Below are 26494 nucleotides of genomic sequence, written 5' to 3'. Positions count from 1 at the left end.
GAGCTTGCTTTCCATTTCCCTCAATACCTGCATCCTGAGTTCCTGAAGCTGATCACACTGGAAGGTAGAAAACCAGGATCAAATCTGGGTGTGCCACCAAGTAGCTATCATTCTTGCTGTCATCATTTCTCCCTGCCTCATCGATAGAGTGGGAGTGATGGTGCCAGTCATGAATGGTTCCAGGATTGTTGTGAGGATCTGGTAAGAAAATATTGTGAAATTATTCTGAAAATGGAAAATTAGCTTCGTAAGTTATTATTTTGTTACATTTTATCTGACACATACACACACTGTATTCAGAGAGTCTTGCCAAAGCCATACTACTGTTTAAAAAAAGATCATTTATTTATTTATTTATTTGACAGACAGAGATCACGTGTAGGCAGAGAGGCAGGCAGAGAGAGAGATGGGGCAGTAGGCTCCCCGCTGACCAGAGAGCCTGATGCGGGGCTTGATCCCAGGACCCTGAGATCATGACCTGAGCCAAAGGCAGAAGCTTACCCCACTGAGCCACCCAGGCGCACCAAAGCCTTACTACTCTTTCATTTGTAAACATAATTAGACTACCAGGGGCCATTGGGCACTTAATGAAAATCTACACCCTGAAAGAGAAAGGCAAAGACAAAGCCAAATTTCTAATGTAAATCAATCAATCAATCGATCAATCAATTTAGTATCCTAAGAAAGAGCAAGAAGGTCATGTATTCAAAAAATAAGAAAAGACTGCTCTAAAAAGTAACCATTGAAGTATAAAACTTCAGTCTTGGAAGTGAAATATATGATTTTTGAAGTTTTAAAAAAAAGATTCATTGCCTTTATAGTAAGGCTTAAGATTAGGTGACACTGGTCCAAAAAGTTTTGTTCTTTTTATTCTGAGTCTTTTGCATTTTCCATGTGAATTTCATAAGCACTACAGCGATTTCTCCAAAAAACCTGCTGAGATTTTGATCACGATTATATTGAATCTCTAAACAATTTTGAGGAGAATAGCAAAATATATTGAGTCTTCCAATCCATGAACATGGGATATTACTTGATTTATTTAGTCTTTTAAAATTTCTCTCAGCAGTATTTTGTATTTTTTAGTTATAGGTCTTGTATATCTCTTATTAGATTTGCCCCCTTAGTATTTCATGTTGTCGATGTTATTGTAAATAGTATTTAAAAATTTTTAAAATTTCTAATTGGCCATTGTTAATATATAGAAATACAATTGATTTTTGTGTATTAATTTTGTATCCTGTGAGCTGGCCAAACTCACTTAGTATTTCTTTTTTTTTTTTTTTTTTTATTTGACAGACAGAGACCACAGGTAGGCAGAGAGGCAGGCAGAGAGAGAGTGGGTGAAGCAGGCTCCCTGCTGAGCAGAGAGCCCGACAGACACGGGGCTCGATCCCAGGATGCCGGGATCACGACCTGAGCCGAAGGCAGAGGCCTAAACCACTGAGCCACCCAGGCGCCCCTCACTTAGTATTTCAAAAGCTTCTTTGATGTACAAAGCTACAGTAATCAAGACAGTATGGTGTTAGCATAAAGATACATAAGGAGGTCGATTGAACAGAATGAATCTGGAATTAGACCCAATTAAACATATATAAAGAGATCAAGGGAATAGGATGGAGGCTGGGATACAGACCCACAAATATATGGACAACTGATTAAAAAAATTAAAAAATAATTAAGAAAAAAAAGTTTTTTAGAAAGATTTTATTTACTTATTTGACAGAGAGAGAGAGCACAAGTAGGCAGAGAGGCAGGCGGTGGGGCAGGAAAGCAGGCTCCCTGCTGAGCAGGGAGCCCGATGTGGGGCTCAATCCCAGGACCAGAGATCATGAACTGAGCCGAAAGCAGAGACTTAACCCACTGAGCCACCCAGGTGCCCCTAAGAAAAAAATTTCTAAGTAAGCTCTGTCCCCAACATGGGGCTTGAACTCACGACCCTGAGATCAAAAATTGCATGCTCTACCAACAGCCAGTCAGATGCCCCTTGGACAACTGATTTTTGATAAAGATGCAAAGGCAACTCAGCAGACAAAGGATAGTCTGTGCAACAAATTATAGTGGAACAATTGGATATCCCTATGAAAAAGGAAAGAAAGAAAAAAGAAAGAAAAGTAACTTTCATCCATACCTTGTACCAAATAAAAAATTTTTTATTTTGGACGCCTGGGTGGCTCAGTGGGTTGAGCCTCTGCCTTTGGCTCGGGTCGTGATCTCAGGGTCCTGGGATCGAGCCCCACATTGGGCCTGCTTCCCCCCCTCTCTCTGCCTGCCTCTCTGCCTATTTGTGATCTCAGTCTGTCAAATAAATAAATAAAATCTTTAAAAAAAATAAAAAAAATTGTTATTTCAGAATGCATTATAGGTCCAAATGTGAGCCTAAAAGTATTGGAATAAAACATAGGAGAATATCTTTGTTCTTTTGGATTAGGCAAAGATTTCTTAGTTACAGCACCAAAATCACAATCCATAAAAGAAAACCTTGACAAATTGAATGTCATCAAAATGAAAATCTCTTCTTCAAAAGACCCTGTTAAGAGAATGAAAATACAAGCTGCGGACTCGGAGGAGAATCTTTGCAAATTATGTATCTGTGAAAAGGCTTGTATCCAGAATATATGGAAGGAACTCTCAAAACTCAGTAATGTGAAGCTAAGCAAACCAATTTTAAAAAACTAGGGAAGAGATTCGAAAAGACACTTCTCCAAAGAAGACAAGCAGATGGCAACTTAAGCACATGAAAAGATGCTCAACATAGTTAGTCATCAGGGAAAAGCAACATAAGACCACAGTGAGATGCCACTATACATCTATTAGAATGGCTGAAAGGAGAAAGATTGACCATACCAAATGTTGGATAGGATGTGGACAATGGGAGTCCTCGTACGCTGCTGATGGGAATGTAAAACGATACAGTCACTTTGGGAAACAGTTGGGCAGCGTCTTACAAAGTTAAAAATACACCTGTCGTGCAAACTTGCTCTTCCACTCATAGGTATCTATCCAAGAGAAATGAAAGCATGTGCCAGTACGGGAATTTATACAGGAATGTTTATAGCAGCTTTATTTGGAATAACCTCAAATTAGAAACACCCCAAATGTTCATCAACAGATGAATAAGTAAACAAATCGTTGTATGTACATATAGTGGGATACTGCTCAAGAATAGAAAGGAATGCACTGTTAACATCATAAACCTAATATCATGGCTGAATCTCAAAATATTGTGCTGAGTAAAAGAAGCCAGACAATAAGGAGTACATGCTATATAATTCCATTTTTATAAAGTTCTGGAAGAAAGCCAATTAATCTTCACTGATAGGAAGCAGGTAAGTGGTTGCTTTGGGACTAGAAAGGGAATCAGAGAGGAATGGGAGGGAAGGGCCAGGAGGAAACTTTTGAAGATGACAGATATGTTTCTTATCTTGATTGTGGTGATGGTTTCATGGAAGTACATATATATATGCCAAAAATTGCACACTTTAAAAATGTACAGTTTATTTTATGTCAGCTATATGTCAGTGAAGCTATTTTAAAATTCCATAGAAGGTTCACAAGAGTAAGTTTAAAAAATCCCAGAATAGAACCAAATGACAAAGAAATGTAAAATATGAGAGGGCGGAAAAAACACCAGGGAGAGATGCAAAGGATCTCCTCTGTCCTTGGTGTCCTGAAATTTCACTGTGATATATGTAGTTAAGCATGCTTTTGCATGTATCTTTCTTACTATTCAGTGAGCCCTTTTGGTTTAAAGATATGTGCCTCTCTTTAGCTCTTGGAAATATTCTTACAGTATTCTTTGATAAACTCCTGTCCAGGTTCAGGAATTGGGCTCAGGCTACGAGATAGAGGAGAGCTAGGGATGGGCATTGTTAGAAATTCCCAGATCCCCACTTTGATCCCAAACAAACATACCCCTACCCCACCAGTCCCCCATAAGGGATGGGAAATTGATTTCTCTAGACTTGAGGACATTAGGTACAGAGGAAGGCTGTAGTGAGGGGTGAAAAATAATCAAGGGCTTATTCTCTCACGTGTTTCAGAATGTCAATGGCTGGGCTTAAATCGTCTATCCAGGAGATTAGGAAATTATTCTCAGGAACAATTAAACCATCCCATAGAAAAGATAGAGCTTAACAGCTGGGAGTGCCTAGTTAAAAAAAAAAAAAATCTGGCTAGCCACTTAATTGTAGCCTATGGTGAAGCCACTGGTGGCAAACCACACACACAGAGCTTCCCAACTGCTTTTAGGACCTCATTCCTAAATATGGGTGAACAGCCAAACACCCTGAGGCATTTGAGGGAAGTCTTCAACATGAAAAAGAAAGTAAAAAACAGAGAAAAGGTACTCAATAGCAATATAAAGATGAGAAGATTTTGCATCCAAAATTCAGAGAACAAGAAAGAAAATTCAGAGAACAAGAAAGAACCCTTGGAAATAAGTTAACAGCAGAACAGAAAAACTCATTGGAAAAGTTCAAAAACAGTGAGATGGGGGTGCCTGGCTGGCTCAGTTGGTAGAACATATGACTCTTGATCTCGGGGTTGTGAGTTTGAGCCCCGTGTTGGGTGTAGCGATTACTTAGAAAAAAACCAATGAGATGCATAATAGCAGAGAAAGGATAAGTAGAGGATCAATGATTGGGAATTGGAGAAAGACTAGAAAAAATGAAGGGGAAGACATAATTTAAGAAATAATACAGACATACTTGGGAGATATTGTGGGTTCAATTCCAGGTCACTTCAATAAAGCAAATGTCACAATAAAGCAAGTGAAGTGAATTTTTTGGTTTCCCAGTGCTTATAAAAGTTATGTTTACACTATACTGTAGTCCATTAAGTGTTCATTGTGTCTAAAAAAATGTATATGCCTTAATTTTTAAAATACTTTATTACTCATAAATGTCAAACATCATCTGAGCTTTCAGTGAGTTGTAATCACTGATCACAGATCACCATAACAGATCTAATAATGAAAAAGTTTGAAATATTGTGAGAATTAGCAAAACATGACACGGAATCTGGGCATGAGTAAATGCTGTTGAAAAAGTGGCACTCCTAGACTTGCTTGACACACAGTGCCACAAACCTTCAATTTGTAAAAAGTGCATTATCTGCGAAGTGCAGTAAAGCAAAGCACAATAAAACAAGGTATGCCTGTACAAGAAAGTTTCCCAGACTGAAAGATACGAATTTCCAAATTCAAGGAGCAGGTGGAGAGAGCACAGCACAATGAAATTTAATGACCCAATTCAAAGCACATCCTCAAAGCTTTCAGAGAAGGATAACAAATTATGAATAAGAAATAATGATTTGTACTTTATGTTATTTCTCAAAAGCAAAATTGGAAGCTAAAAAACAATAGAGCCTTCAAAATTTTAAGTGAAAATTATTTGAAACCTATAGTTCTATACCCAGCTAAACTATGAGCAAATGTGAGTACAGAGTTAAGATACTCAGAAACATGGAAAGTCTCAGAAATTTTCCCTCTTGGGAAGCTACTGAAGTATGTATTCCACCAAAATGAAGTAAGCCAAGAAAGAGGAAGACATAGAATTCAGGAAATAGGGGTTTTTACACAAGAGGGAGAGGAAGGAAATTCCCAGGGTGATACTGAAGGAAGTTCCAGACACTAGCTATAGGAAAGGGCAGAAGGCTGTTGGAGGGAAGCACCCAGGAAAAAATGAAGTGGGAGGTTATTTGACAGACTTTATATGTGGAAGATTAGAAGAGTATTACAGAGCTCTTACATTGTATAGAAAGACCTGGGTGTATGTTAAAAAAAACCAAAACAACCCAAGTAAATGAATTTTGCAGCAGGAGAAACAAATTAGTTGTACTGGGAAGGAAACTTGTGAACAATATTTTCAAAGACTAATACAATTGACTTCTGAAAAACAGGGGTTTGAATTGTGTGGTCCCACTTATATGTGGGGTTTTCTTTCTTTTTTTTTTTTTTAATGACTTACTTTGACTTCAGCTACTTTTTGTTTTGTTTTTGGGTTTTGTTTTTGTTTTTGTTTTTAAAGATTTTATTTATTTACTTGACGGACAGAGATCACAAGTAGGCAGAAAGGCAGGAAGAGAGAGGGGGAAGCAGGCTCCCTGCTGAGCAGAGAGCCCGATGCGGGGCTCGATCCCAGGACCCTGGGATCATGACCTGAGCCGAAGGCAGCGGCTTTAACCCACTGAGCCACCCAGGTGCCCTGGGGTTTTCTTTTTTTGATAAATACAGTATAGTTCTATAAATGTATTTTCCCTTAAGATTTTCTTAACATTTTTCTCCAGCTTACCTTATTGTACAGTACGTAATACATATAACATACAAAATATGTGTTGATCAATAAGCCTTCCTGTCAACAGTGGGCTGTGAGTGGATTTGGAGTCAAAAGTTACATGTGGATTTTTGATTGTGTAGGAGGTGGATACCCCTAACCCTCCAAGGGTCAGCTGTAATGAAAATATGGAGTATGGATAAAAACAAAACAAAACAAAACTTTAGCCCTATAACTATTGGGAGGATGGGTGAGACAAAGAGAAAGAAGGATATTAAATTTCACATTATCATCATAGGAAGTCAGATGCTTGTATTTTAAATAGATGAATCAAGAGATAGTGGTATTTAGAAATATGGAGATAAATTCCACAATAAGCAGATCACAAAAGCATTTTAAGTGGTTGCCTGGGGGCTGTGTTTCTTTCCTTTTTAAAAATTTATTTTATTGAGATATAATTGACATGGAACATTGTATAAATTTAAGGTCTAGGACATGTTGATTTGATATGTTTGTATATTGCAGTATGATTACCAAAGTAGAGTTAGCTATGGGGTGTGTTTCTGTATGCAATATTAAAGTCACAAAAATAACCAATTATGAAACAAAAATACGAGTATCCAGGGTGGCAGGAATGGAGAGACTCTTTGAATGGTGAAGTTAACAGATGATGCTTAAATGTGACAAATCAAGAAATGTCAGTTCAAGCACATCATGGAGAGCCCGAGGTGGACACCAGAAGAACCACATCTGGAAACTGTTAACATGATCTCGTCTGTGGAATTTGGGGGTGGGGGCTATTGCTTTTAACACATACCCCTTTGGAGTGGGTCTGAGGTAGCTAAAGCTGTAAGGGCAGGGCTCCTCTCCGGGGTTTTGGGCAGATAGAGAGTGTGTTAGAGTGCCGGAGAGCTTGCCTTTCTGTCACCATGTGCCTGTGGACACCCCACCTGCCACAGTCACACTCCTGTCTTCCTTGGGAGCCCCTGGCCGGGAGGAGCTTAGGTAAGCCACCGTCCTCTTTGTGGGAAGTTTTGCTTTTCCTGCTCTCAGGGTGAGCGTGGGTGTGGATTCTAGTAGAGACCTGGCGTCACCTTGAGTTTCCGGACCGGGACACCTGAGGCGAGAAACAGAGTGGCTGCTTCCACAGGGGCGTGGCAGGGCAGCCCGGGTCGGCTGCCTTTTTACTTTGGGCTGGTTAAACATTGGCAGAGCGAGGCCACTGGGTAGGGTGTACAGTCTCTGTGTGGCCCATGGGCTCCTGGCCCCCACCCCCCACCCCCTCCGTGATCGGAGGGGACTGAATCTGCAGGGGCCCCCTGCACCACACCCCAGGGCTGTGTCAGCCCCGGGGAGGGGCTGCCTGGAGAAGCGGACACGGTGGTGGCCCCGGGCACGGCCTCTTCTCCCCGCACTTGGGCATCCACCTGCGTCACAGATGATTCATGTAAGCGGAGAGCCTCCATGACTGGGCTTAGACAGCCCATTTGTTTCATTTTCCTTTAAACTACCAGTCCTTAAGCAATCCCTGTGTGTCGCTGCCCAGACACGGGGATGCATGGATGAGAAGGCCGCTTCTCTTTTCTCCTTGCCCTTTTCCCCAAGCTGGACCTGAGGACGGATAATCAGCCGGGCGGGGAGGCTGCTGAGGTGACAGAGTGTGTCTGAGCTGCGTTGCCTTTCTCTGTTCAGAGCATGAACGGCATTGAGGAAGGCGTGGAGTTCTTGCCAGTCAACAACACCAAGAAGGTTGAGAAGCGGGGCCCGAAGCGCTGGGTGGTGCTGGTGGCCGTGCTGGTCGGCTTATTCTTGCTTTCTCTCATGGCTTGTTTCCTGGTGTGGCACTTCCAGTGTGAGTAAAGCCGGGGCTTGGCTCTGGGGTGGGTGATGTGGGGGTGGCTGTACCTCCTTCTCAGCAGACAGGGGCGGGGCCGTTGGCCATGGACAGGAGGGAGAAATAGAGGGTGCAGTGGGGGGTGTTGGGGAAGGGTCCAGGGCTCTGCCTTCCCGGCTCTTTGAAGCCGTAAGGGATGAGTGCGGGCCCAGAGGCCCATGTGTGCCCTGGCCTCTCCTGGCCCTCGCTCCCCGAGGGTTGCTGAGGGCAGCTTGAGGACTGTGGGGGTGACAGTGTCACTTCCTCTGACCACCCTCCTTCTCTGGTCTCCTATAGACCGGAACGTGCGAGTTCAGAAGGTCTTCAATGGCTACTTGAGGATCACAAATGAGAACTTTCTGGATGCCTATGAGAACTCCAACTCCACGGAGTTTGCAAACCTGGCCAACAAGGTGAAGGAAGCGGTGAGTCTGGCCCCTGGGACGGGAGCCCTGTCCCTGCTGTCCACTCTGGCACCCCCACCATCACCTGGCTGGGAGGGCGCGGCTCCCCTTCCTCCCAGATCCCTGGGTTGCAGGTGGCGCGGGCTTCCAGGTACCAGGGAAGGGGGCCCAGGTTCCCGGAGGGAGGGAGCGGGGCAGACTTGCGCGGGGTGGGGGGGGGGTGTTGCCTCTCTCTGGCCTGCCGTGAGCCTTCTCTCCTTCCCTCAGCTGAAGGTGCTATACAGTGGGGTGCCATCCCTGGGCCCCTACCACAAGGAGTCGGCTGTCACTGCCTTCAGGTGGGTGCTAGGGAGGAGGCTGCAGGGGTGGGTGCTGTGTGGTGGCGGTGGGGGGTAGCCTGCAGACTGCGGGGTCTGGCTTGGGGAGCAGGGCGCCGGCCCATTCCTCCCTCAGCACACGCTGTGTCAGGCTGTCTCCCGGGCAGGGGTGACCATGGGGGCATTGCCAGGACGATACGGGTGAATGAGGTGGCGTGTCTGCCACAGAAGCCACTCAGTAACGGTGGTGACCGTTCGTTACTTTTCCAAATTGGGCTTTGGAAGGCGTCTGTGAGCCTTCATGTTCTCCTTGCTCACCCAGCCTTCAACACGCTATTTTAAAAATAGGCTTTATCTCAAAAGTGCTTTTGATTTTGTCAGTTTAATTTAATCCTTACAAATGCTGTGCGGCAGGTGGCATCCCCATCCCCTCTCCAAGATGAGGAGACAGACTCCAGAATTTGTTACTTAGGGTGCCCAACCTAGTGGGAGAGCTGAGTCCACGACCCAGGGCTGCTTTTCCAGTCCTAAACCGATCTGGCCCCACAGCACAGCTGGTTGGGTGCGAGATGTGAGAGGAGAGGGTGAAGGGGCATGATCTCGGGCTTAAAGAATCAAAAGGTGGGGAAGCATTAAAGAATCCGGGGTGAGCCCCTGCCTGGAGGACGGTCTCCTTGGGGGCCTGAGCTGTCTCGTCTGTGCCCGGCATCGGGGAGAGTGGGGGGACACGTGGTGTGCCCAGGGCCCCCCGCCCCAGCACCTCAGGCTTGCCCCTCTCCCCCAGCGAGGGCAGCATCATCGCCTACTACTGGTCCGAGTTCAGCATCCCCAAGTACCTGGTGGAGGAGGCCGAGCGCGCCATGGCCGAGGAGCGTGTGGTCACACTGCCGCCCCGCGCCCGCGCCCTCAGCTCCTTCGTGCTGACCTCCGTGGTGGCCTTCCGTGAGTACAGGGACGCCAGGGGTGAGGATGTGTTGGGCCTGTCTTTGGAGGAGCATGGGCCGGCCCCTGGACTGTTGGGGGGACGGTTCGGGGAGCAGCACTGCCGAGCCCGTGCACGGAAGGGAAGACGGCCTGCCTGCTGGCCCGGCACCTCCCTCTTGGGGAATAAGGAAGCAGGAATGAGGAAATCGACCGCGTCAGTAAATACTTTATTCTTGTTCTTCAGCCACTGACCCCAGAACAGTACAGACCGCCCAGGACAGTAAGTATCGTGCGCTCCTCCCAGAGAAGAGAAGGGATGTGGCCAGATGCCCCTCAGTCAAGGGGGTCCCCCAAGTCACACACGCACACACCCGCCTCTCCCAGGCCACAAGAAGCCCCCTTTTCGGTGTCTCCGGGTCCAGGGCAGCCTGGGACATTTCAGAGGGGCCAGGCCTGGCGGCCCCACCAGGGAAGCCCTGGGCGGCTCACCCCTGCCAGCTGTGCCCAGCGCTACCCCCACAGCCTCTCTGTCTCCCACGCAGACAGCTGCAGCTTCGCCCTGCACGCCCGGAGCGGGGAGCTGACCCGCTTCACCACGCCCGGCTTCCCCGACAGCCCGTACCCGGCTCGGGCCCGCTGCCGGTGGACCCTGCGGGGGGACGCCGACTCCGTGCTGAGCCTCACCTTCCACAGCTTTGATGTCGCGTCCTGTGATGACCGTGGCAGTGACCTGGTCACGGTGTATGACACCCTGAGCCCCGTGGAGCCCCGTGCTGTGGTGCAGTGAGTGTCCCAGGGGTGCAGAAGTGGGCTGAGGGCTTTTCGCAGAGGAAAGCCCAGCATGGGCCGGAGATGGACTGTGGGACTCGAGGCCCCTGGGCACTTTCCAGGCAATAGGGGTCAGCAGAGTAGCTCAGAGGCAGTTTCATCAGCCGTGGTCAGGGTGAGGAGCACTCAGTGGCCCCTCGGTGCCCGCGAGCTGGGTGTGCTTCCTTTCCTCGCCAGAGTGGAGGTGCAGACCCCACTTAATTAGACTCACTTATGTTGAGGCTGATGGCTCAGGAGATGGCTGCCCATTGAAAAGTTAGTTTGTTCTGACTGTTTGCAAGAGGAGGGACAGTCCCCAGGTGCGGGGCCACATAGTCCCCAGAGTCAGTCAGGAGGCAGAGGGGGCACGGGGGGGTAGGGAGTGGAAACGGACCAGAGCCTTTGTCACGGTTTCTGGGAAAGGCCAGGCCAGGCCGTGTAGGCAGGTTTAGGATTGGCTGGTTCAAATAATTCCAGTGGGTTCTGGGGCACAACACAAGGCCATCTCTAGCTGTCTGGTACCTGGTTGTGGCGTGATGAGGGCTGGTGGACAGTCGCCTGGAGGGGAGAGCCCCACGGAGGAGGCGGTTGGGGTGTGTGGGCTCTGGATTGAGGGGTCTGTACGTGGAAGGCTTGCGCAGGAGTGACTTTTGACGCTCTCTGGTAATTGACTAGTCCTGGGAGGGGCAGTGTCGCCAGAGCCAGCAAGGCCCCAGCCTGCGGCCAAAGCACCAGGACCACAGGAAATAAGGAGGCATTGTATACCTGCTGAAGTCGTGGGGGTGCCCAGATGGCCACCCGCAGCCCCCCTGCCCCCTGCCTGGATGGAGCGTGCCTCACACAGCGCTGTGGGTGGGGGTGGGCTGCCCCCTCCTCAGCTCTCCCTGACTCAGTGGGCCAGAGCTTTCCCTTGCCGTCTGCGGAAATGAGCAGGGCAGATGTTCTGTGATAAATAATGGGCTAGAATTCCGGCTCTGGACAGGATAGAACCATCTGCTGCCACAGCTCAGCAGCCAGGGCTCCTTTTCCTGCAAGGTTTTTCCCCTCTCTCGTTTATGAATCGTACAACAAAATCAGCACGTGGCTCTGAAGGGAAGAACTGGGAAATCGGTGTGCACAGAGAGCACGGATCTCAGTCACGGTCTCACTCTCTAGAAGGAGTCGCTGTGAGGCTTGCGATGTACGTTCCTCCACACTTTTTGCTGTGTGTGGCTATGTTTGTGTGTGATGTAAAAATGGGATCAGAGGGCTTGTTTGGTTTTGCTCTCTGCTTCTTAAAACTGAAGCATATCATGGTGCTCTTTCTGAATCAGTAAGCGCGCTTCTGTCATTTGTAGTGGTTGCGTAACGTGGCATTCTTGTGTGAGGGCAGCGGGACACCATCCTTGGCTGCGTGGGTCGGGGAGCCGGGGGGCCTGAGGTTTGCGTCCAGCCCCACCACTTAGTCACTGTGGATCCTTGGGCAAGTTACTTCTCTCTGTGCCTCAGTTTCCTTGTCTGTAAAGGGGGGATTTTAGTATTTACTTAGTAGAGCTGTTAGGAAGAACACTGAGTGCATGTTCTGTTCTTAGGTGGTGTCGGTGCTGTTACTGTTACTGTTATTAGTTAATGCATAGCTGAATGGCTCTTCTGTGGTCAGGCATTCGAGGTTGCAGAGTTTTTGCTGTTTGTTGAAAAGACAGTCTTACAACTAAATCCTTCCTCATGTCGTGTATGCAGGGAGGGGCTTTGAAGTGACCCCACCCTTGGCCTTTTGTGGATGGGACCAGGGTTCCGGGACGCCGGGGTTCTTAATGCTGTCAGTAACATGTGCCCTTTCTGCCCCCACAGGCTGTGTGGCACCTACCCGCCCTCCTACAACCTGACCTTCCTCTCCTCCCAGAACGTCCTGCTCGTCACGCTGATCACCAACACCGAGCGGCGACACCCTGGCTTTGAGGCCACGTTCTCCCAGCTGTCCAAGCTGAGCAGTAAGGAGGGGCACGGCAGGGCAGAGGAAGGATGGGTCTGAGGGGCTGGCCTGCGCCCACGAAGCCCAGGCCAAAACCTTCGGTGGGTGAACCGACCCGCGTCAGTGACGGAGGTTGGCAGCTTAAGCCGTGGGGCCTTTGGCTTCTCGTGTGGGTCGGGAGCCCTCCGTAAAGTGTCGGGCTCCCCGCACTCAGGCCTTCCAGCAACGGGTTGCAGAGCACACGGGTGCCCTGGCGTGTAGCGTGAGAGACGGGTGGACCGGCTCTGCCAGGGCCCCTGGGCCCTCGAGCCTCAGGCTCTTCCTCCTGCCTTTCCTGTCAGGCTGTGGAGGCTCCCTACGTGGCACCCACGGGACATTTAGCAGCCCCTACTATCCAGGCCACTACCCGCCCAACATGAACTGCACGTGGGACATCCAGGTAGGAGCTGTAGGGTGCCCGTGAGAGCAGAAGGGGGAGGGAGGGAGAGGGAGCTCGAGGGGGAGGGCAGAGGGGAGAGAGGGACACTCCAGGACGGCAAGTGAGGAAGGGCAAGGGGAGGGGGACGGGCTCCCTGACCAGCGCATCCCCAGGACGCCAAGTGTCTAAAGCCTTGCAGGGTGGGGAAGGGTGGGCAGGGTCAGGGAGGGCCAATCTCGTAACGCCCTCGCAGACTCAAATCCTAGTTCTTGATGGGTGGCTGCCTGAGGGACCTCGGGCTGGTTGCTTCACCTGTCAGGCCTCAGCTTGCTCCTGGGCGAGGAGAGTAACAGTATCTGCCTCTCAGAGGTGAAGTCGCAGAGTGTGCGTGGAGAAAGCACTTGCTGGGTGACAGTGGGACAAGAGTCTTGCTGCCCGGGGCTCCCCCTCACTCCCTCCAAGTCAGAGACCCGGCTCTCTTTCCTTCTTTCGGTGATGCCGGGAGAACCTCCGGTTTTTCTTGCCTCTGAGTCCAGAAGTACTTCCAAAGGTCTAACTCGAGTCCCTCCTGCTGTGTGTTCCGTATCGCCAACGCGGGTGGTAGAGAGAGAAGCACAGTGGCCGTGCCATGCGCCATGGTCCCCCCACTGCCCGTGGCCAGCAGCCCACGGCGTCCCTGGGTTTAGGAGGAGGGAAGGGTGCAGCAGACCCCCAGCAGCGTCTCCCTTCTTAGGTGCCCAACAACCAAAATGTGAAAGTGCTCTTCAAGCTTTTCTACTTGGTGGAGCCCAACATTCCCCCGGGCTCCTGCCCCAAGGACTACGTGGAGGTCAACGGGGAGAAGTAAGTGCCCTGGAGTGGCTGGAGCTGGCAGGGGAGGGGTGCCCCGAGCCCCTCCGGACACCCCTCTTACCTCTGGCCACGGTCCCCATAGGTACTGCGGAGAGAGGCCCCAGTTCGTGGTCACCAGCAAGAGCAGCAAGATCACGGTGCGCTTCCACTCCGATCAGTCCTACACCGACACGGGGTTCCTGGCCGAGTACCTCTCCTACGATTCCAGTGACCGTGAGTACACGTCTCTAGAAGGAGGAACCTGGCTGGAGGGACCGGCCCGCGATGACCCCTCTGTTCTGTGTCTTCCCAGCATTGTGCTCCCCTGATTCTGAGATCCCGAGAACGCAGGGTGCATATCACTCAGGTGCCTTTTGGAGGGATAAAAGGAAAGGCTGCCATAAATGCATTTCTTGACAAAGGTGAACAGTGAATGCTGCTACAGGCTGTGCCCTCGAGTCCCTGTGGGAGGCACTGGAGCCCAGGGGCCCCCCAGGTTCCTTGGGGCCATCTGTCCCTGTGTTTCAGCAAGGCCACACCTCTGGGAATCCGTGCCTATCTTTGTGGCCTTTTAGCCACAAAAACATTGGGGAATAGCATAGTAGTTCTGAGGCACGTGAGAAAATCCTGGGGCAGGAATCGTCACAGGAGCGACTCTGGGCTCCAAAAATTCTGCCATCGCTACGTAAGAGATTTGGCGGTTTCTGTGGCTTTCAGTTTCCCTGCCTGCTGTGTGCAGACCAGCCGGTCCCTATCCACGGGGACTTTTTGTTTTGGCCCCACATCAGAGAGTAACCTTTTGGGAGACCTTTTCACTATACACGAGAATCCAAATTTAAGTTAGAATGCACCAGCACGGCTCACCACCTGGAGTATACCTGGCCGGCAACAGGGCCAGTGCACAGGTGATGGCCCGCCTTCTGGGACAGGCTCACCCCCACCTACCCGCAGCTAGGTCACCGGCTCCACAATGTCAGGTGGCAGACACCTTCCAATTTCAGAAACATGGAAATGTGAGAACGGCCTTAGAATTGTGGAAATCTCAGGCTGCCATTTGACACTTGGGTAGGACACCTACATCATCTATTTGCCGAGCTAGGTCCATGCCGGGCAAGGCGAACCTGGCACTCAGGGGGTTGTGGCTGGCCAAGGACACGGGGCAGGAGAACCGAGTGCACACCCAGCCAGCCTGTCTCCACTCTGCAGCTACCTGAGGTTTGGTCACTGGCAGTCAGGAGGGGCCCCTCACTGTGGGTCTGTGGCTGGCTCTCCCGGGGCGGCTGTCGGTGGAGGGCAGCCAGCATGGGAGGGAGGGCTGGTGCTTGTGGACTTGAGGCCTGCCCTCTCCCCTGCAGCATGCCCGGGCAAGTTCATGTGTAACACCGGGAGGTGTATCCGGAACGAGCTGCGCTGTGACGGCTGGGCTGACTGCACGGACTACAGTGACGAGCTCAACTGCCGTGAGTCCCCTCTGCCTGCGCGGTGACCCATGTAGACCTCATGCCCCATCCCTCCCTCTGCTGTTTGGGAGGTTGGCCTTCTGTCGCAGCGGGCAGTGGAGTGTTTCTGCAGTGCCTGGCTCAGCTTCCATAGCCAGGGGCACTGGGGCACCCCAGAACCGCCTCCCCCCAGCAGGGAAAGGGGTCCCTGGGCAGCTCTCTGGTCGCCCCTGCTTCTCTGGGAAGCAGTGAGCAGTGACTGATGTTAGAGCGAGGGCTCAGAGCCACGCTGACTGTGGCCCCTTGTTCCCATCAGAATGCAACACCACCTACCAGTTCATGTGCAAGAACAAGCTTTGCAAGCCCCTCTTCTGGTTGTGTGACAGCGTCAACGACTGTGGGGACAATAGCGACGAGCTGGAGTGCAGTGAGTGTGGGGTGGGGCTGCCTGGGCCACCCTGCGGCCCACCCTCAGCAGGGGGCATGGTCGAGCAGCTGCTGAATATTGGTGCATCCTACCCCCAGGCTGTCCAGCTCAGACCTTCAGGTGTGGCAATGGGAAGTGCCTCCCCCAGAACCAGCAGTGTGACGGGACTGACAACTGTGGCGATGGCTCCGATGAGGCCATGTGTGACCTCGGTGAGACATGGTGGGAGCAGGAAGGAAGGAAGCAGCTGTGAGCACACTCACATCTCAGGGTGACCCAAATTTAATAAACACACACCACCCTAGATGTGAAATGTAATGAGAAAACGCGTCAGTGGGGGGGGAGAATCTTCCAGAAGGTGGAGAGCCTTTGGCGAGTCTGAGAGGACATGGGCATGGGTGTGGAAAGATGGGACAGGCTTGATGAGGGGCATCAGGAAGATGGGTCATCAGGTTTCTGGTTGGGTGCTGCAGAGGAATTGATTCCCTGCCCCTTGGACTCCTTCTTGAACAGTGAGAACCGTTGCCTGCACCAAACACACCTATCGCTGCCACAACGGGCTCTGTTTGAGCAAGAGAAACCCCGAGTGTGATGGGAAGAAGGACTGTAGCGACGGCTCAGATGAGAAGGATTGTGGTGAGCAGGGCTGCTGCATACAGTTGTGCAGGTTGTTCACTGTGCAAGGCACACACAGAGGTGGAAATCATGCCAGTGTCTCACTCATCCAGCTCTGCCCTGGTGAGAGGGTGTATCTGTCTGGGGGAAAGGATGACTTTGCTGATTGGTAGAGAGGCACTGTGGTCCTGGAGGCAGGGCCCGTGGCCACCAGCATGTCAACACCTCTGTGGCAGAGCTGATGTCCTGGCTGAGGTGATGGGCTGGCCCCTGCTCTGTGGACCTGGCCATTTTGCCTGGAGGAGAGAGGACATACCCTACCTGAGCAGCCGGCAGGTTTTGCCCCCACTGCACCCATGCATCAGTTTGTGGCCTCGTGTGTATTTCAGAAGCATTGGTCTGAGGTTAAATCTGAGCCCAGCTATAGCCATTCTCTAACTTCACGTCGCCCATCCGCTCTTTCCTGGGAGCTGTGCCTGTCAGCAGTCAGCAAGGAAATCTAGGCAAATGACACTCAAATTAAATCCGAGCAAACCAGCAGATGTTGGAAGGCCTCTAAATGCATTTGGGCACGGATGGGGGGCAGGGAGTGCAAGGGTTTTGGGTTTGGAAACAGGGAGAGGGGCCAGGGGACCATCAGTGGGATCTCTGAGTCTAGAAGATATTTGTAGGGGGCCCCACCCAAAGGCGACCGCCTCACGTGGCCTCTTGCTGAGCCTGGGGTGGGCTGGGGGGCTGGTGCCCCACCTTGACTCTGACCTGTGTGTTCTCTGCACCTCCCAGACTGTGGGCTGCGGTCATTCACCAGGCAGTCTCGGGTGGTCGGGGGCACGAATGCAGACGAAGGTGAGTGGCCCTGGCAGGTCAGCCTCCACGTCCAAAGCCAGGGCCACGTGTGTGGGGCTTCGATCATCTCTCCCAACTGGATGGTGTCGGCTGCTCACTGCTTCATCGATGACAGAGATTTCAGGTGGGCCGCTGGGTGAGAGGGGTTCTCCTTGGGTTTTCTGGGCTTGGAAAGCCCCCTGTATGTAAGTCATGCCGGAGCGGATGGCACTGGGACAGGATCGGGCGGAGTGGCAGACCCCCCAGGATGGGGCTTAATAACAGTAATCATGAAAACAGACCCTTGTTACGTGCTCCCTCTCTCCCCATAAAGCAGTATCGCAGTGCCTCTCCTACAACCCGGTTAGACGGGTCCAGTTACGTCCCCATTTTACAGAAGCGGGGGTTCACAGAGGTCAGGACCTGTGGTCACAAGTGTGCCGCTGGGAGCGGCACAGTCAGACTCGAGCCCGGGTGTGCGGGGTCCAAGGCGTGCGTGGTCATTTTGTGCACGGGGCTGCCCCGGGGCCGGTTCAGGCTCCTGGAAGCCTGAGCTCTGCGCTGGGCACACAGTGCGCTCGGCCCATTGGAGCCTGTTGGCCTGTCTTTGTTTTTGTGATCTTGACAGCCCGGAGGCCAGTTGTCCTGTAGAGTGCCACGCATCTGGGTTTGTCTGATGTTCTTGTCATGATCAGACTGCGCTTCTGGGTGTTTGGAAGGAATATCACATGCTGTCACAGGGCACAGGACACCAGCCTGACTTACCACTGGTAACGTGAATCCTTCTCGGCTGGTTGAGGGAGTGTTTGCCAGGCTGCCTTAGGGTGAAGTCCCCCTTTCTTTATTTTTTGGAAGTGAGCCAATGTGGAATTCTTCTGTGAGGAAGCTTTGTCCCTTCTCTTCCATTTGTTTATTTAGTTAGCTATTTATATTCGTATGGGCGCACGCGTATTCACGTTTCTTCGGGTTGTAATCCAATGCCGTGATGTGACTTTGTTGCTTGATTGTTCCGTATTTGACTGTTGCCCTCTCTTCCAGCACGGCTCCTGTGTCCCTCTGATCTGACCCCATCCTTTTGTTCTTTTCAGCCACTTCCATGCTTTCTGGCCCTACCAGGAGTTCTAGGCTCATCTTCTATTTTCCCCGGCCCAGGGCTGGAATGAGACATTCCCCCCCGGGAATCCTGTTAGCAGGGAACAGCGAAACTGGGGCCTTCCGTATCCTGTGTTACTGCAATCCCACGGCTTCTAGACCCTCAGCAGGGCAAGCCAGGGTCTCCATGTGTGGTCCCCGTGTCCTCCGTTCCTTCTCCCTCTTTCTCTTGCTTCATCACTCTCTCATTTCCTCTTCCTTCATTTTCTTTTCTTTTCTTTTTTTTAAAAGATTTTATTTATTTATTTGACAGAGATCACAAGTAGGCAGAGAGGCAGGCAGAGAGAGAGAGAGAAAGGAGGGAGCTGGCTCCCCACTGAGCGGAGAGCCTGATGTGGGGCTCGATCCCAGGACCCTGGGACCACGACCTGAGCCAAAGGCAGAGGCCTTAACCCACTGAGCTACCCAGGCGCCCCCCTTCATCTTCTTTTGATCATCAGTCTTCCATGAAATAATAATGCAGTGAATGCGCTCGACACCCCATGCTGTTACTAGCACCGGGGGACAGAATGAGTAAGCCTTCTTCCCCGCATTTCCCAGGCTTCCCAGGCTGGGGAGTCAAGATATGTGACCCATGCTCGTGCACATACACGTACATGAGCGCGTGGCAAGTGCTGTGTGGGAGCTGGGTAAGTTACCTGGGCCCAGCATGTGGGAGTTGAGAATTCCCACCCCCTCCCCCCAGGGGTGGGGGTGGGAGACTTAGGAGTGCTTCTGTGAGCAGGGATGTCTGATATAGTGTTGAAACATGAGAGTGTTTGCAACTGGATGAGGTGACGCAGAGCTTCTAGACAAAGAAGGGTGTGAGCGGAGGCAGGTGGGTGTGAAGCGTGCAAGGATCTGGAGTGCGGTTACTTTGGGCACATTTCTGAGTTGGCAGGTGCTTGCAGGGTGTTGCCATGGGTAAGAGTGAGGTTGCCTGGATTCAGTCCTGTCCACGACTCATTAGCTGTGTGATCTTGGGCAAGTTACTTAGTCTCTGTGTGTCTGAGTCCTCATCTAAAAATGGGCAGCCCCATGTTGAAGGGCTGCCTGGGGGATGGCATGACTTGGTGTGTCAGCACTGAGAAGAGAGCTTAGTGTGGCTACCCCAGCGCCCTCCCAACCACCCGCAGTCCCCGGGCTCCTCTGTGGGTGTACCTTCACACCCGGTCTCTCAGTTGCTGGTGAGTGTGTGTACCTTCAATGACTAGAGATCAAGTCTGCTCATATAGTTGAAGGCTGTAGACTGGAGAGAAAAGACCACCATGGCAGGCTTAATGAGGAAGCTTCGAGAAAGAGGGGCTGGGGTTCCTGGGTGAATGGGACTGGCAAGGGGGTGGGAGGCACGGGACTTAGCATGGGTCCAGATGACAAAGGAATGTCTACAGCAGGTGACGGGATCATGGACAGATGGTGCCAGAGGGGAGAAGGACGACTCCTCCACCCTGTCCCCCCAGCCCTGTCACATCCCATCCTTTCAGCCACTGGCCCTTGCCTGCTGAATATCCCAGACCATCTGTACTCTTTCCCACTCACCTTGCAGCTGCCCTGACTCCCCAGCCTTAGTGGCTGCAGTTCCCTCTACATGATCACCCTCTTCCTTCTCAGCCCGTCTGTCTCCCACAATGTGGGTGTGGTCTTTCCAAAGAGCTAATCTGATCCCATCAGCCCCTTGCTTGGGGTAACTTGCAGGATAAAGCAGAAGAGGTGTAACGTGACCGACATGGCCACATTCTGTGGCCCGTGACATCTCCCCAAGCTCGGTCTCCTGTCCCACCGTCATTCCTTCCATATATTCAGTTCTGGGGGCATCTTAACATTCCCTGGGCTCTCTGTGATCTTGCCACTTTCTCCCCCACCCTCAGGATTTGACTAGCCGAGTCCTACTTGAGCTCCAAGGCTTTGTTCGTGACATGCTTCCTCTCCTGACTCCCCACCTCCCACCTGATACTCTGCCATAGTCCACTGCCCATCATTCTGGAGGTCACCCTACTGTGCTGTCATGGTGGTGTTCATGGCTCCTTCCCCGAGTACAGAGAACGCTTGAAGGTTGGGTCTCATGCAATTCCTGGAACACCATAGATGGTTGGGAGAACAAGTCAGGTAAGGCAGAATAATGCAGATATAGAATGCCTGGCTGATCTGGTAGGTCTTGGAATCACTTCAGGCTGTTCAAAAGGCTCTCACAAAAGTAGTTTTCAGGAATTTCTCATCTGGCAGCCACAGATTAAAAAGAGACTGGAGGGGCGTCTGGGTGGCACAGTCCTTAAGCGTCTGCCTTGGCTCAGGTCATGATCCCAGGCTCCTGGAATGGAGCCCCCCATCGGGAATCCCTGCTCAGCAGGGTGCCTGTTTCTTCCTCTCCCACTCCCCCTGCTTGTGTTTCCTCTCTCACTGTATCTCTCTCTCTCTGTCAAATAAATAAATAAAATCTTTAAAAAAAGGAAAAGAGAGACCGGAGGCAAAAACACAGTTTGGAGGCTGTTGCTACTGTCTGGGTGTGAGGTTCTGCAGGGAGGCGGTAGCAGGAACCGAGAGGAGGGGATGGAGGCGCGGGTTAGCGGAGAGCGGGGCTAGCAGAGGGCTGGGCTAGCGGTGGGCGGGGCTAGCGGAGGGCCGGGTTAGCGGTGGGTGGGATTAGCAGAGCACCGGGTTAAGCAGAGGGCGGTGAACTGGGCTTCAGGGGCTTGGGGCGAGAGAGAGGGAGGAGGGGCTAAGGTTCAGAGCTCCGAGGAGGGAAGGAGCGTTGCTTGGACATTTTAGGACTGGCCACTTGATTAGCCTCTCGACTTTCCTGAGAGATTAGAGAAAATGAAGCTGGCCTTCGTGCCTTTCTCTTACATGCAGACTTTCTATTTTAAAGATATATTTTTCCCAAATTTTTATTTTGAAAAGTTTTCAAACCTACAAAAAATTTGTGAATATAATGAAAGAAGAAAATGACAATGAATATCCTCATACCCTTTATCTACAGTCATTACCTGGACATTTGTTATTTGTTATTTCTCTACACATACACGTGTTTTTCTGAACTCTCTCAGAGTTGGGTGTAGCCGTGATGACTTCCCTCTCCTAAGTGCCTCCGCTGGCTCCTGTCTCCCAGGAACAAGGAGAGCTTCCCACATACTCACAATATGGGGATCGCCTCTAGAAACAACAGTGTTGACACAGTATTAGTGGCGAGCATGTCTTTCGTGCTTCAGGTGTCCCCCAGCGTCCCCAATGTTGTCTTTCATAGCTTAAAAAAAAAAAAATCTAGGACCCCGTCAAGGGTTGTGCTCTGTAGTAGTCCTTAGTTTTCTTTAGTCTCTTAAATTTAGAACAGTTCCCCTAAGGCTTTATTTTAACTTTTTTTATTTTTTCTATTTTTTTATGGCATTACATGTTTGAAAAGTCCAGGCGGGTTATTTTGCAGACTGTCTCTGAGTTTGTGTTTTTTTTTATTGTTTTTTCATGGTTAGAATTAAGTTCAACTTTTTTTCCTCCCTCTGGAAAACACTACATAGGTGATGCTGTGTCCCAGCCCATTGGTGGAAATGGCTGGGAGGACAGTCTGATCACCTGGTTAAGGTGGGGTCCATGGCTTTCATCCATTATAAATGTGTCCCCACTTGAATGACACTTTGAATCAGTGTGAATATCTTGTTGCCTGACAACTCCCCCCCCACCCCACTTTTTGGAGAGGGAGCGAGAGAGGGGGAAAGGGAAGGGAAGAGGGAGAGGGAGAATCTTAAGCAGGCTCCATGTCCCTCGTGGAGCCTCTTGTGGGGCTCGATCTCACGACCCTGAGATCATGACCTGAGCCAAATCAAGATTCGCACGTTTAACCAAGTCCCCCAGCAGCCCTCCTGGCAATCTTTTACCCAGCGCTTTTAGCATCCATCAATGATTCTTGGTGGTGTTGGTTATTGCCAAGGTTGATGCAAAATGCGATTTCTTATTATATTGTTTCTTCTGTATTTATTAGCTGGTGTTTTTCTGTAAAGAGTAGCTTTCCTTCTGTCCTTATAACATTTTGAAATTCTTTCTTAGAATTCAAGATGGGCTCATGGATTCCCCTCCCCCTTTTATATTATTCAGCGTGAGCACTGCTTTAGTCCTGTTGTTCATTGTGGTGTTTGGATGGTCCTGACAACTGACTCCATGATTGTTGGAGCACTTGCTTGCTTCTGGTCACTTCATGCCTTCCAAGCTTCAGACCTGAAATCAACCATTTCTCCAGGGAGCCTTGGTTCCTTTTAATGGAGAAGAATATAGAGAAACCAAGTTCTGGGTGTTATTGGGGATGTCATTGCTTTGGGGTCATTTTTGGGGGAAAATCCTGAGTTTTTATTGCTACCTCTGATTGCACTCCCTCCTCCCCTACTCCCTTTGTAGCTCCCTTTTCCCACACCAAAAATTGGCTCCCAGCAATGTCAGAGTGTTATCTTTACTTGTTCAGTTCGCCAGTATACACAATGCAGTCCGGAATCGCTATACTTGTCTCACTACCAACAGCAAACATAGTACGTGAAGTTCAGTCTACTTTTCAATTCCTTTTGAATATAATACACACTTTAGAATACATTTTGTTCTTAGAATACTTTAGCACAGTGGTTAAGTATTTGTTAAAGTGTTAAAGTATTTGTGCTGAGTTCTGTATTTTTCTTTCTGTGAAAGATCAGGTCGCTAAGAAATATATTTTGGTAATCAGATTAAAAATATATTAAAAGAGGGAAACAAGGAGGTGAAGGGGGCTGAGTGCTGTGGTGGGGGACACCAGTGGTTTTGGTGGAGGGCTGCAACCACATGGAAGCCTCAGCCCCCTCACGGTCTGGGCAGTGGCAGGTGGCTTTGGCTAGGTCAGTGCTAGGCTCAAGGCAGCTCTCTGGGCTCCTCTCGCAGGTACTCTGACCACAAAATGTGGACCGCCTTCCTGGGCCTTCACGACCAGAGCAAGCGCAGCGCCACTGGGGTGCAGGAACTTGGGCTCAAGCGCATCATCACCCACCCCTTCTTCAATGACTTCACCTTCGACTATGACATTGCAGTGTTGGAGCTGGAGAAGCCGGCCGAGTACAGCAGCACCGTGAGGCCCATCTGCCTGCCGGAATCCTCACACACCTTCCCTGCCGGCAAGGCCATCTGGGTCACGGGCTGGGGCCACACCCAGGAAGGAGGTGAGTGGGGTGATGGGGCTGGTGGTCACTGGGCTGTCCCACTGCCTTCTGCCTGGCAGGGTGAGGTTGTTCAGGAGTGAAGTGGAGGCTGGGCTCCGGGTGGAAGGCCTGGCCATGCCACTGAACTGAGTGACCTTGGCGGTTGCTTAAACTCTGAGCCTGTTTCTTCACCTGTAAAATGAAGATAAAACACCCTCCCAGGTGGTACTCAGTGAACGGAAGGACACTGGTGGGAGCCCTGTGTGATGTAGAGGCCTGGCAAGCTGGGCCTGTGTCAGGTCCTGTGGCGGGAGCCTGGCCTCCTCCGTCCTTCTGCCTCCATCTGAAGGCCCTTAGCTGGTAAATGGTAAATGGAGAAAAAATCAGTTATAATAGTACCACAGCACACTGTGGAAAATCTATAGAATAGAGAGAGGAAGAAGAGAAGGAGCTTGACATTAGGCTCTACATCCTTAACACAGCCCTGGAGCCACTCTGTGGTGCTTTCCCTCCCTCTTCTGTTTCCTGTTTCCCACACCCAGTCCCCATGGCAAACATCCGATCTCCGCCCACTTATCCACAGGGATGCACGATGTCCCCTCGAGTTGGCGAGGCATCAGTTCCTGGAGCATGTCAGCCATGAGCACTGCGGTTGTGTCCGCAGATTTGCTAGTGAGGTCACTGCCGTGGGAGCTCCTGGAATGGGGCGCTGGCCGTTGCACTGCCCGTCGGGGCGCCATGGCCCGGGTCAGCCTCGTCCTGCTCACTTCTCCCCTTCCACCCAGGCTCAAGCGCGCTGATCCTGCAGAAGGGCGAGATCCGCGTCATCAACCAGACGACCTGTGAGAGCCTGCTCCCGCAGCAGATCACCCCCCGCATGATGTGCGTGGGCTACCTCAGCGGTGGCGTGGACGCCTGCCAGGTGTGCGCGGGGCGGGGCGGGGGCGGGGCCCGAGCCCGAGGTGGGGGCGGGGCCCGGGGTAGGGGGCGGGGCCCGAGGCCTGGAGCTGCGTGGGCCAGGCGTAGGCGCAGGCGGGTCTGGCACTCGCACTGAGGCGCTGGTCTCCCCGCAGGGCGACTCCGGGGGCCCACTGTCCAGCGTGGAAGCCGACGGGCGGATTTTCCAGGCCGGTGTGGTGAGCTGGGGTGATGGCTGCGCTCAGAGGGACAAGCCCGGCGTGTACACAAGGCTCTCTGAATTTCGGGACTGGATTAAAGAGCAGACTGGGGTGTAGACGCAGGGGCCATCGGCGGGCCACCCCAACGTGCACATCTGCGGGCCAAGGACAGGATCGCTAACAGCACCCCTGACTTGAACTCCCCAGAACCCAGACTGTGAACTGAATCCCCAGGACTCTGGAGAGGGTGAATCGGCCTGGAGAACTTCTCTCCTCACTCAGCCTCCGAAGCAGGGGATGGGAGCTGGGGACACTGCCCGTCCCAAGGGGCACAAGCTTGAAGACACAGCCTCTTCCCTCCAGTCCCAAAGTGGACTGAGGCTCCTCTTGAAGATCTTTGCGCTCTGCCTGTCTGGCACAGGAGCTTTGGGACCCTTGCAGTGGCGCTGTAGGCTCCTACGGTCACACTCTTCAGGAAACCTAGGCTGGAGGACCCTGGAAGACAGATGGGCCCAAGATTTGAATTTTTACCAGCTCCTAGGGTGGGCTTCAGTGTATGTATTTGTGTGTATGAGTAAACTTTGTTTTTAGGTAACTTTTTTCTCACTGGACTTGGTGGACTCTCCTTCCTCTTTCTCCTAGCCCCAGTTGCAAGTAAATTTAAATTCCCATCAGCACAGACCCTGAAGTCAGGCTAAGACCAGAGGCCACAGTGCGCTGTGGCCTTTTCCAGAACAGCAAGGGACTATGTTTTGCTTCTGAGCAGGGCCTGGTGCCCTGAAAGGAGGAGTGTGCAGGGTAGAGGGGGCCCAGCAGTGAGGCATGAGGTGGGAAGGATGTGCAGTAGCTGCCCAGCCTGGGTGCCCGAGGAGAGGGAGGAGCTGTGTCCCAGGAAGAAAGGAGGAAGTACGGCTTTTCCTTAGGCAGGGAGATAGTTCTGTGAACCCGTGTGTGTGCTTGTACACGCAGACATGGGGGGAGGCATGATGTCGAGGCTGTCCAATGTGGGCTGGGCAGATGGTCCCTGAGCCTTGCAGGAAGGCTGGTGCCTTGCTTAAGTGTCCGCACACCTCCAGTGCACCTTCTTTGATTTTTTACTTATTAATTTCAAATATTCTCTCTCCTTGCTTGGAGTGACGCAGAATGACATCAGTGATCTAGGGAGGGCTTAGGGAGTCCTTGAAGGGACATTTGAGAGCCTTCTGTATGCCAAGGCATTATACAGGCTGGTGCTAGGGGAAAGGAGGGGCTTGGAAAGAGAAATCAGATGGCCAGTGTCATGAACAAAGATGGGGTGGTTTTTGCTCATCACCACATCCCTGGCTCAGGCCTGGCTCCTAGAAGATGCTAATACATATTTGTCAAATGAATAGTCTTTGCCCTCCATGAGTTTTGGGAACCAAAGGGAGGAAAACACAGTTTGGTTGGAGCAATCTGGACAGACCTCTTGGAGGAGATCAGAGGCCTCTTTGCTTTTAGCCTGAATGTTTTACTTTCTATAGGAAGGAGTTTTGTCTTGACACCTGCACAGGCAGGTGCATTGGATTTTCCTTCCACGGAAGGGAACAAGCACCCATTCTCCACCCCACCCCCCAGAGTTTTTTTAAAAAATTAACATATAATGTATTATTTTCTTCAGGGGTACAGGTCTGTGATTCATCAGTCTTACATAATTCACAGCACTCACCATAGCACATACCCTCCCCAATGTCCATAACGCAGCCACCCTATCCCTTCCCCTCACCCCCCAGCAACCCTCAGTTTGTTTCCTGAGATTAAGAGTCTCTTATGGTTTGTCCCCCTCCCAATCCCATCTTGTTTCATTTTTTCCCTCCCTTCCCCACAAAACCCCTCATCCTGCCTCTCAAACTCCTCATATCAGAGAGATCATATGATGATTCTTTCTCTGATTGACTTATTCTGCTTAGCATAGTACCTGCTAGTTCCATCCACGTTGTTGCAAATGGCAAGATTTCATGTTTTTTGATGGAAAGAGCA

The 26494-nt window shown here is 51.1% G+C and overlaps 1 protein-coding gene across 1 annotated transcript in view; it reads left to right on the top strand.

The window, feature by feature from the left end:
• Positions 1 to 25106, top strand: part of ST14 (ST14 transmembrane serine protease matriptase) — a 39933-nt gene extending 14827 nt beyond the window's left edge. Inside the window, exons 2-19 of the mRNA XM_080816930.1 lie at positions 7968 to 8127; positions 8446 to 8573; positions 8820 to 8890; positions 9654 to 9811; positions 10038 to 10073; positions 10336 to 10576; positions 12431 to 12570; positions 12893 to 12990; positions 13703 to 13812; positions 13904 to 14034; positions 15156 to 15260; positions 15556 to 15666; positions 15765 to 15878; positions 16180 to 16302; positions 17065 to 17251; positions 23125 to 23399; positions 24164 to 24300; positions 24452 to 25106. Coding sequence (XP_080673056.1) covers positions 7968 to 8127; positions 8446 to 8573; positions 8820 to 8890; positions 9654 to 9811; positions 10038 to 10073; positions 10336 to 10576; positions 12431 to 12570; positions 12893 to 12990; positions 13703 to 13812; positions 13904 to 14034; positions 15156 to 15260; positions 15556 to 15666; positions 15765 to 15878; positions 16180 to 16302; positions 17065 to 17251; positions 23125 to 23399; positions 24164 to 24300; positions 24452 to 24613 — 2487 coding nt within the window. The 3' untranslated portion in view covers positions 24614 to 25106. The remainder of the gene's footprint in view (positions 1 to 7967; positions 8128 to 8445; positions 8574 to 8819; positions 8891 to 9653; positions 9812 to 10037; positions 10074 to 10335; positions 10577 to 12430; positions 12571 to 12892; positions 12991 to 13702; positions 13813 to 13903; positions 14035 to 15155; positions 15261 to 15555; positions 15667 to 15764; positions 15879 to 16179; positions 16303 to 17064; positions 17252 to 23124; positions 23400 to 24163; positions 24301 to 24451) is intronic.
• Positions 25107 to 26494: the final 1388 nt, after the last annotated feature.

The sequence above is a fragment of the Martes martes genome (genome assembly GCF_963455335.1).
Source record: "Martes martes genome assembly, chromosome: 10".
Classification (NCBI taxonomy): domain Eukaryota; kingdom Metazoa; phylum Chordata; class Mammalia; order Carnivora; family Mustelidae; genus Martes; species Martes martes.
Note: the sequence above shows the minus strand (reverse complement) of the source record. Positions and strands in the feature narration are given on the sequence as shown.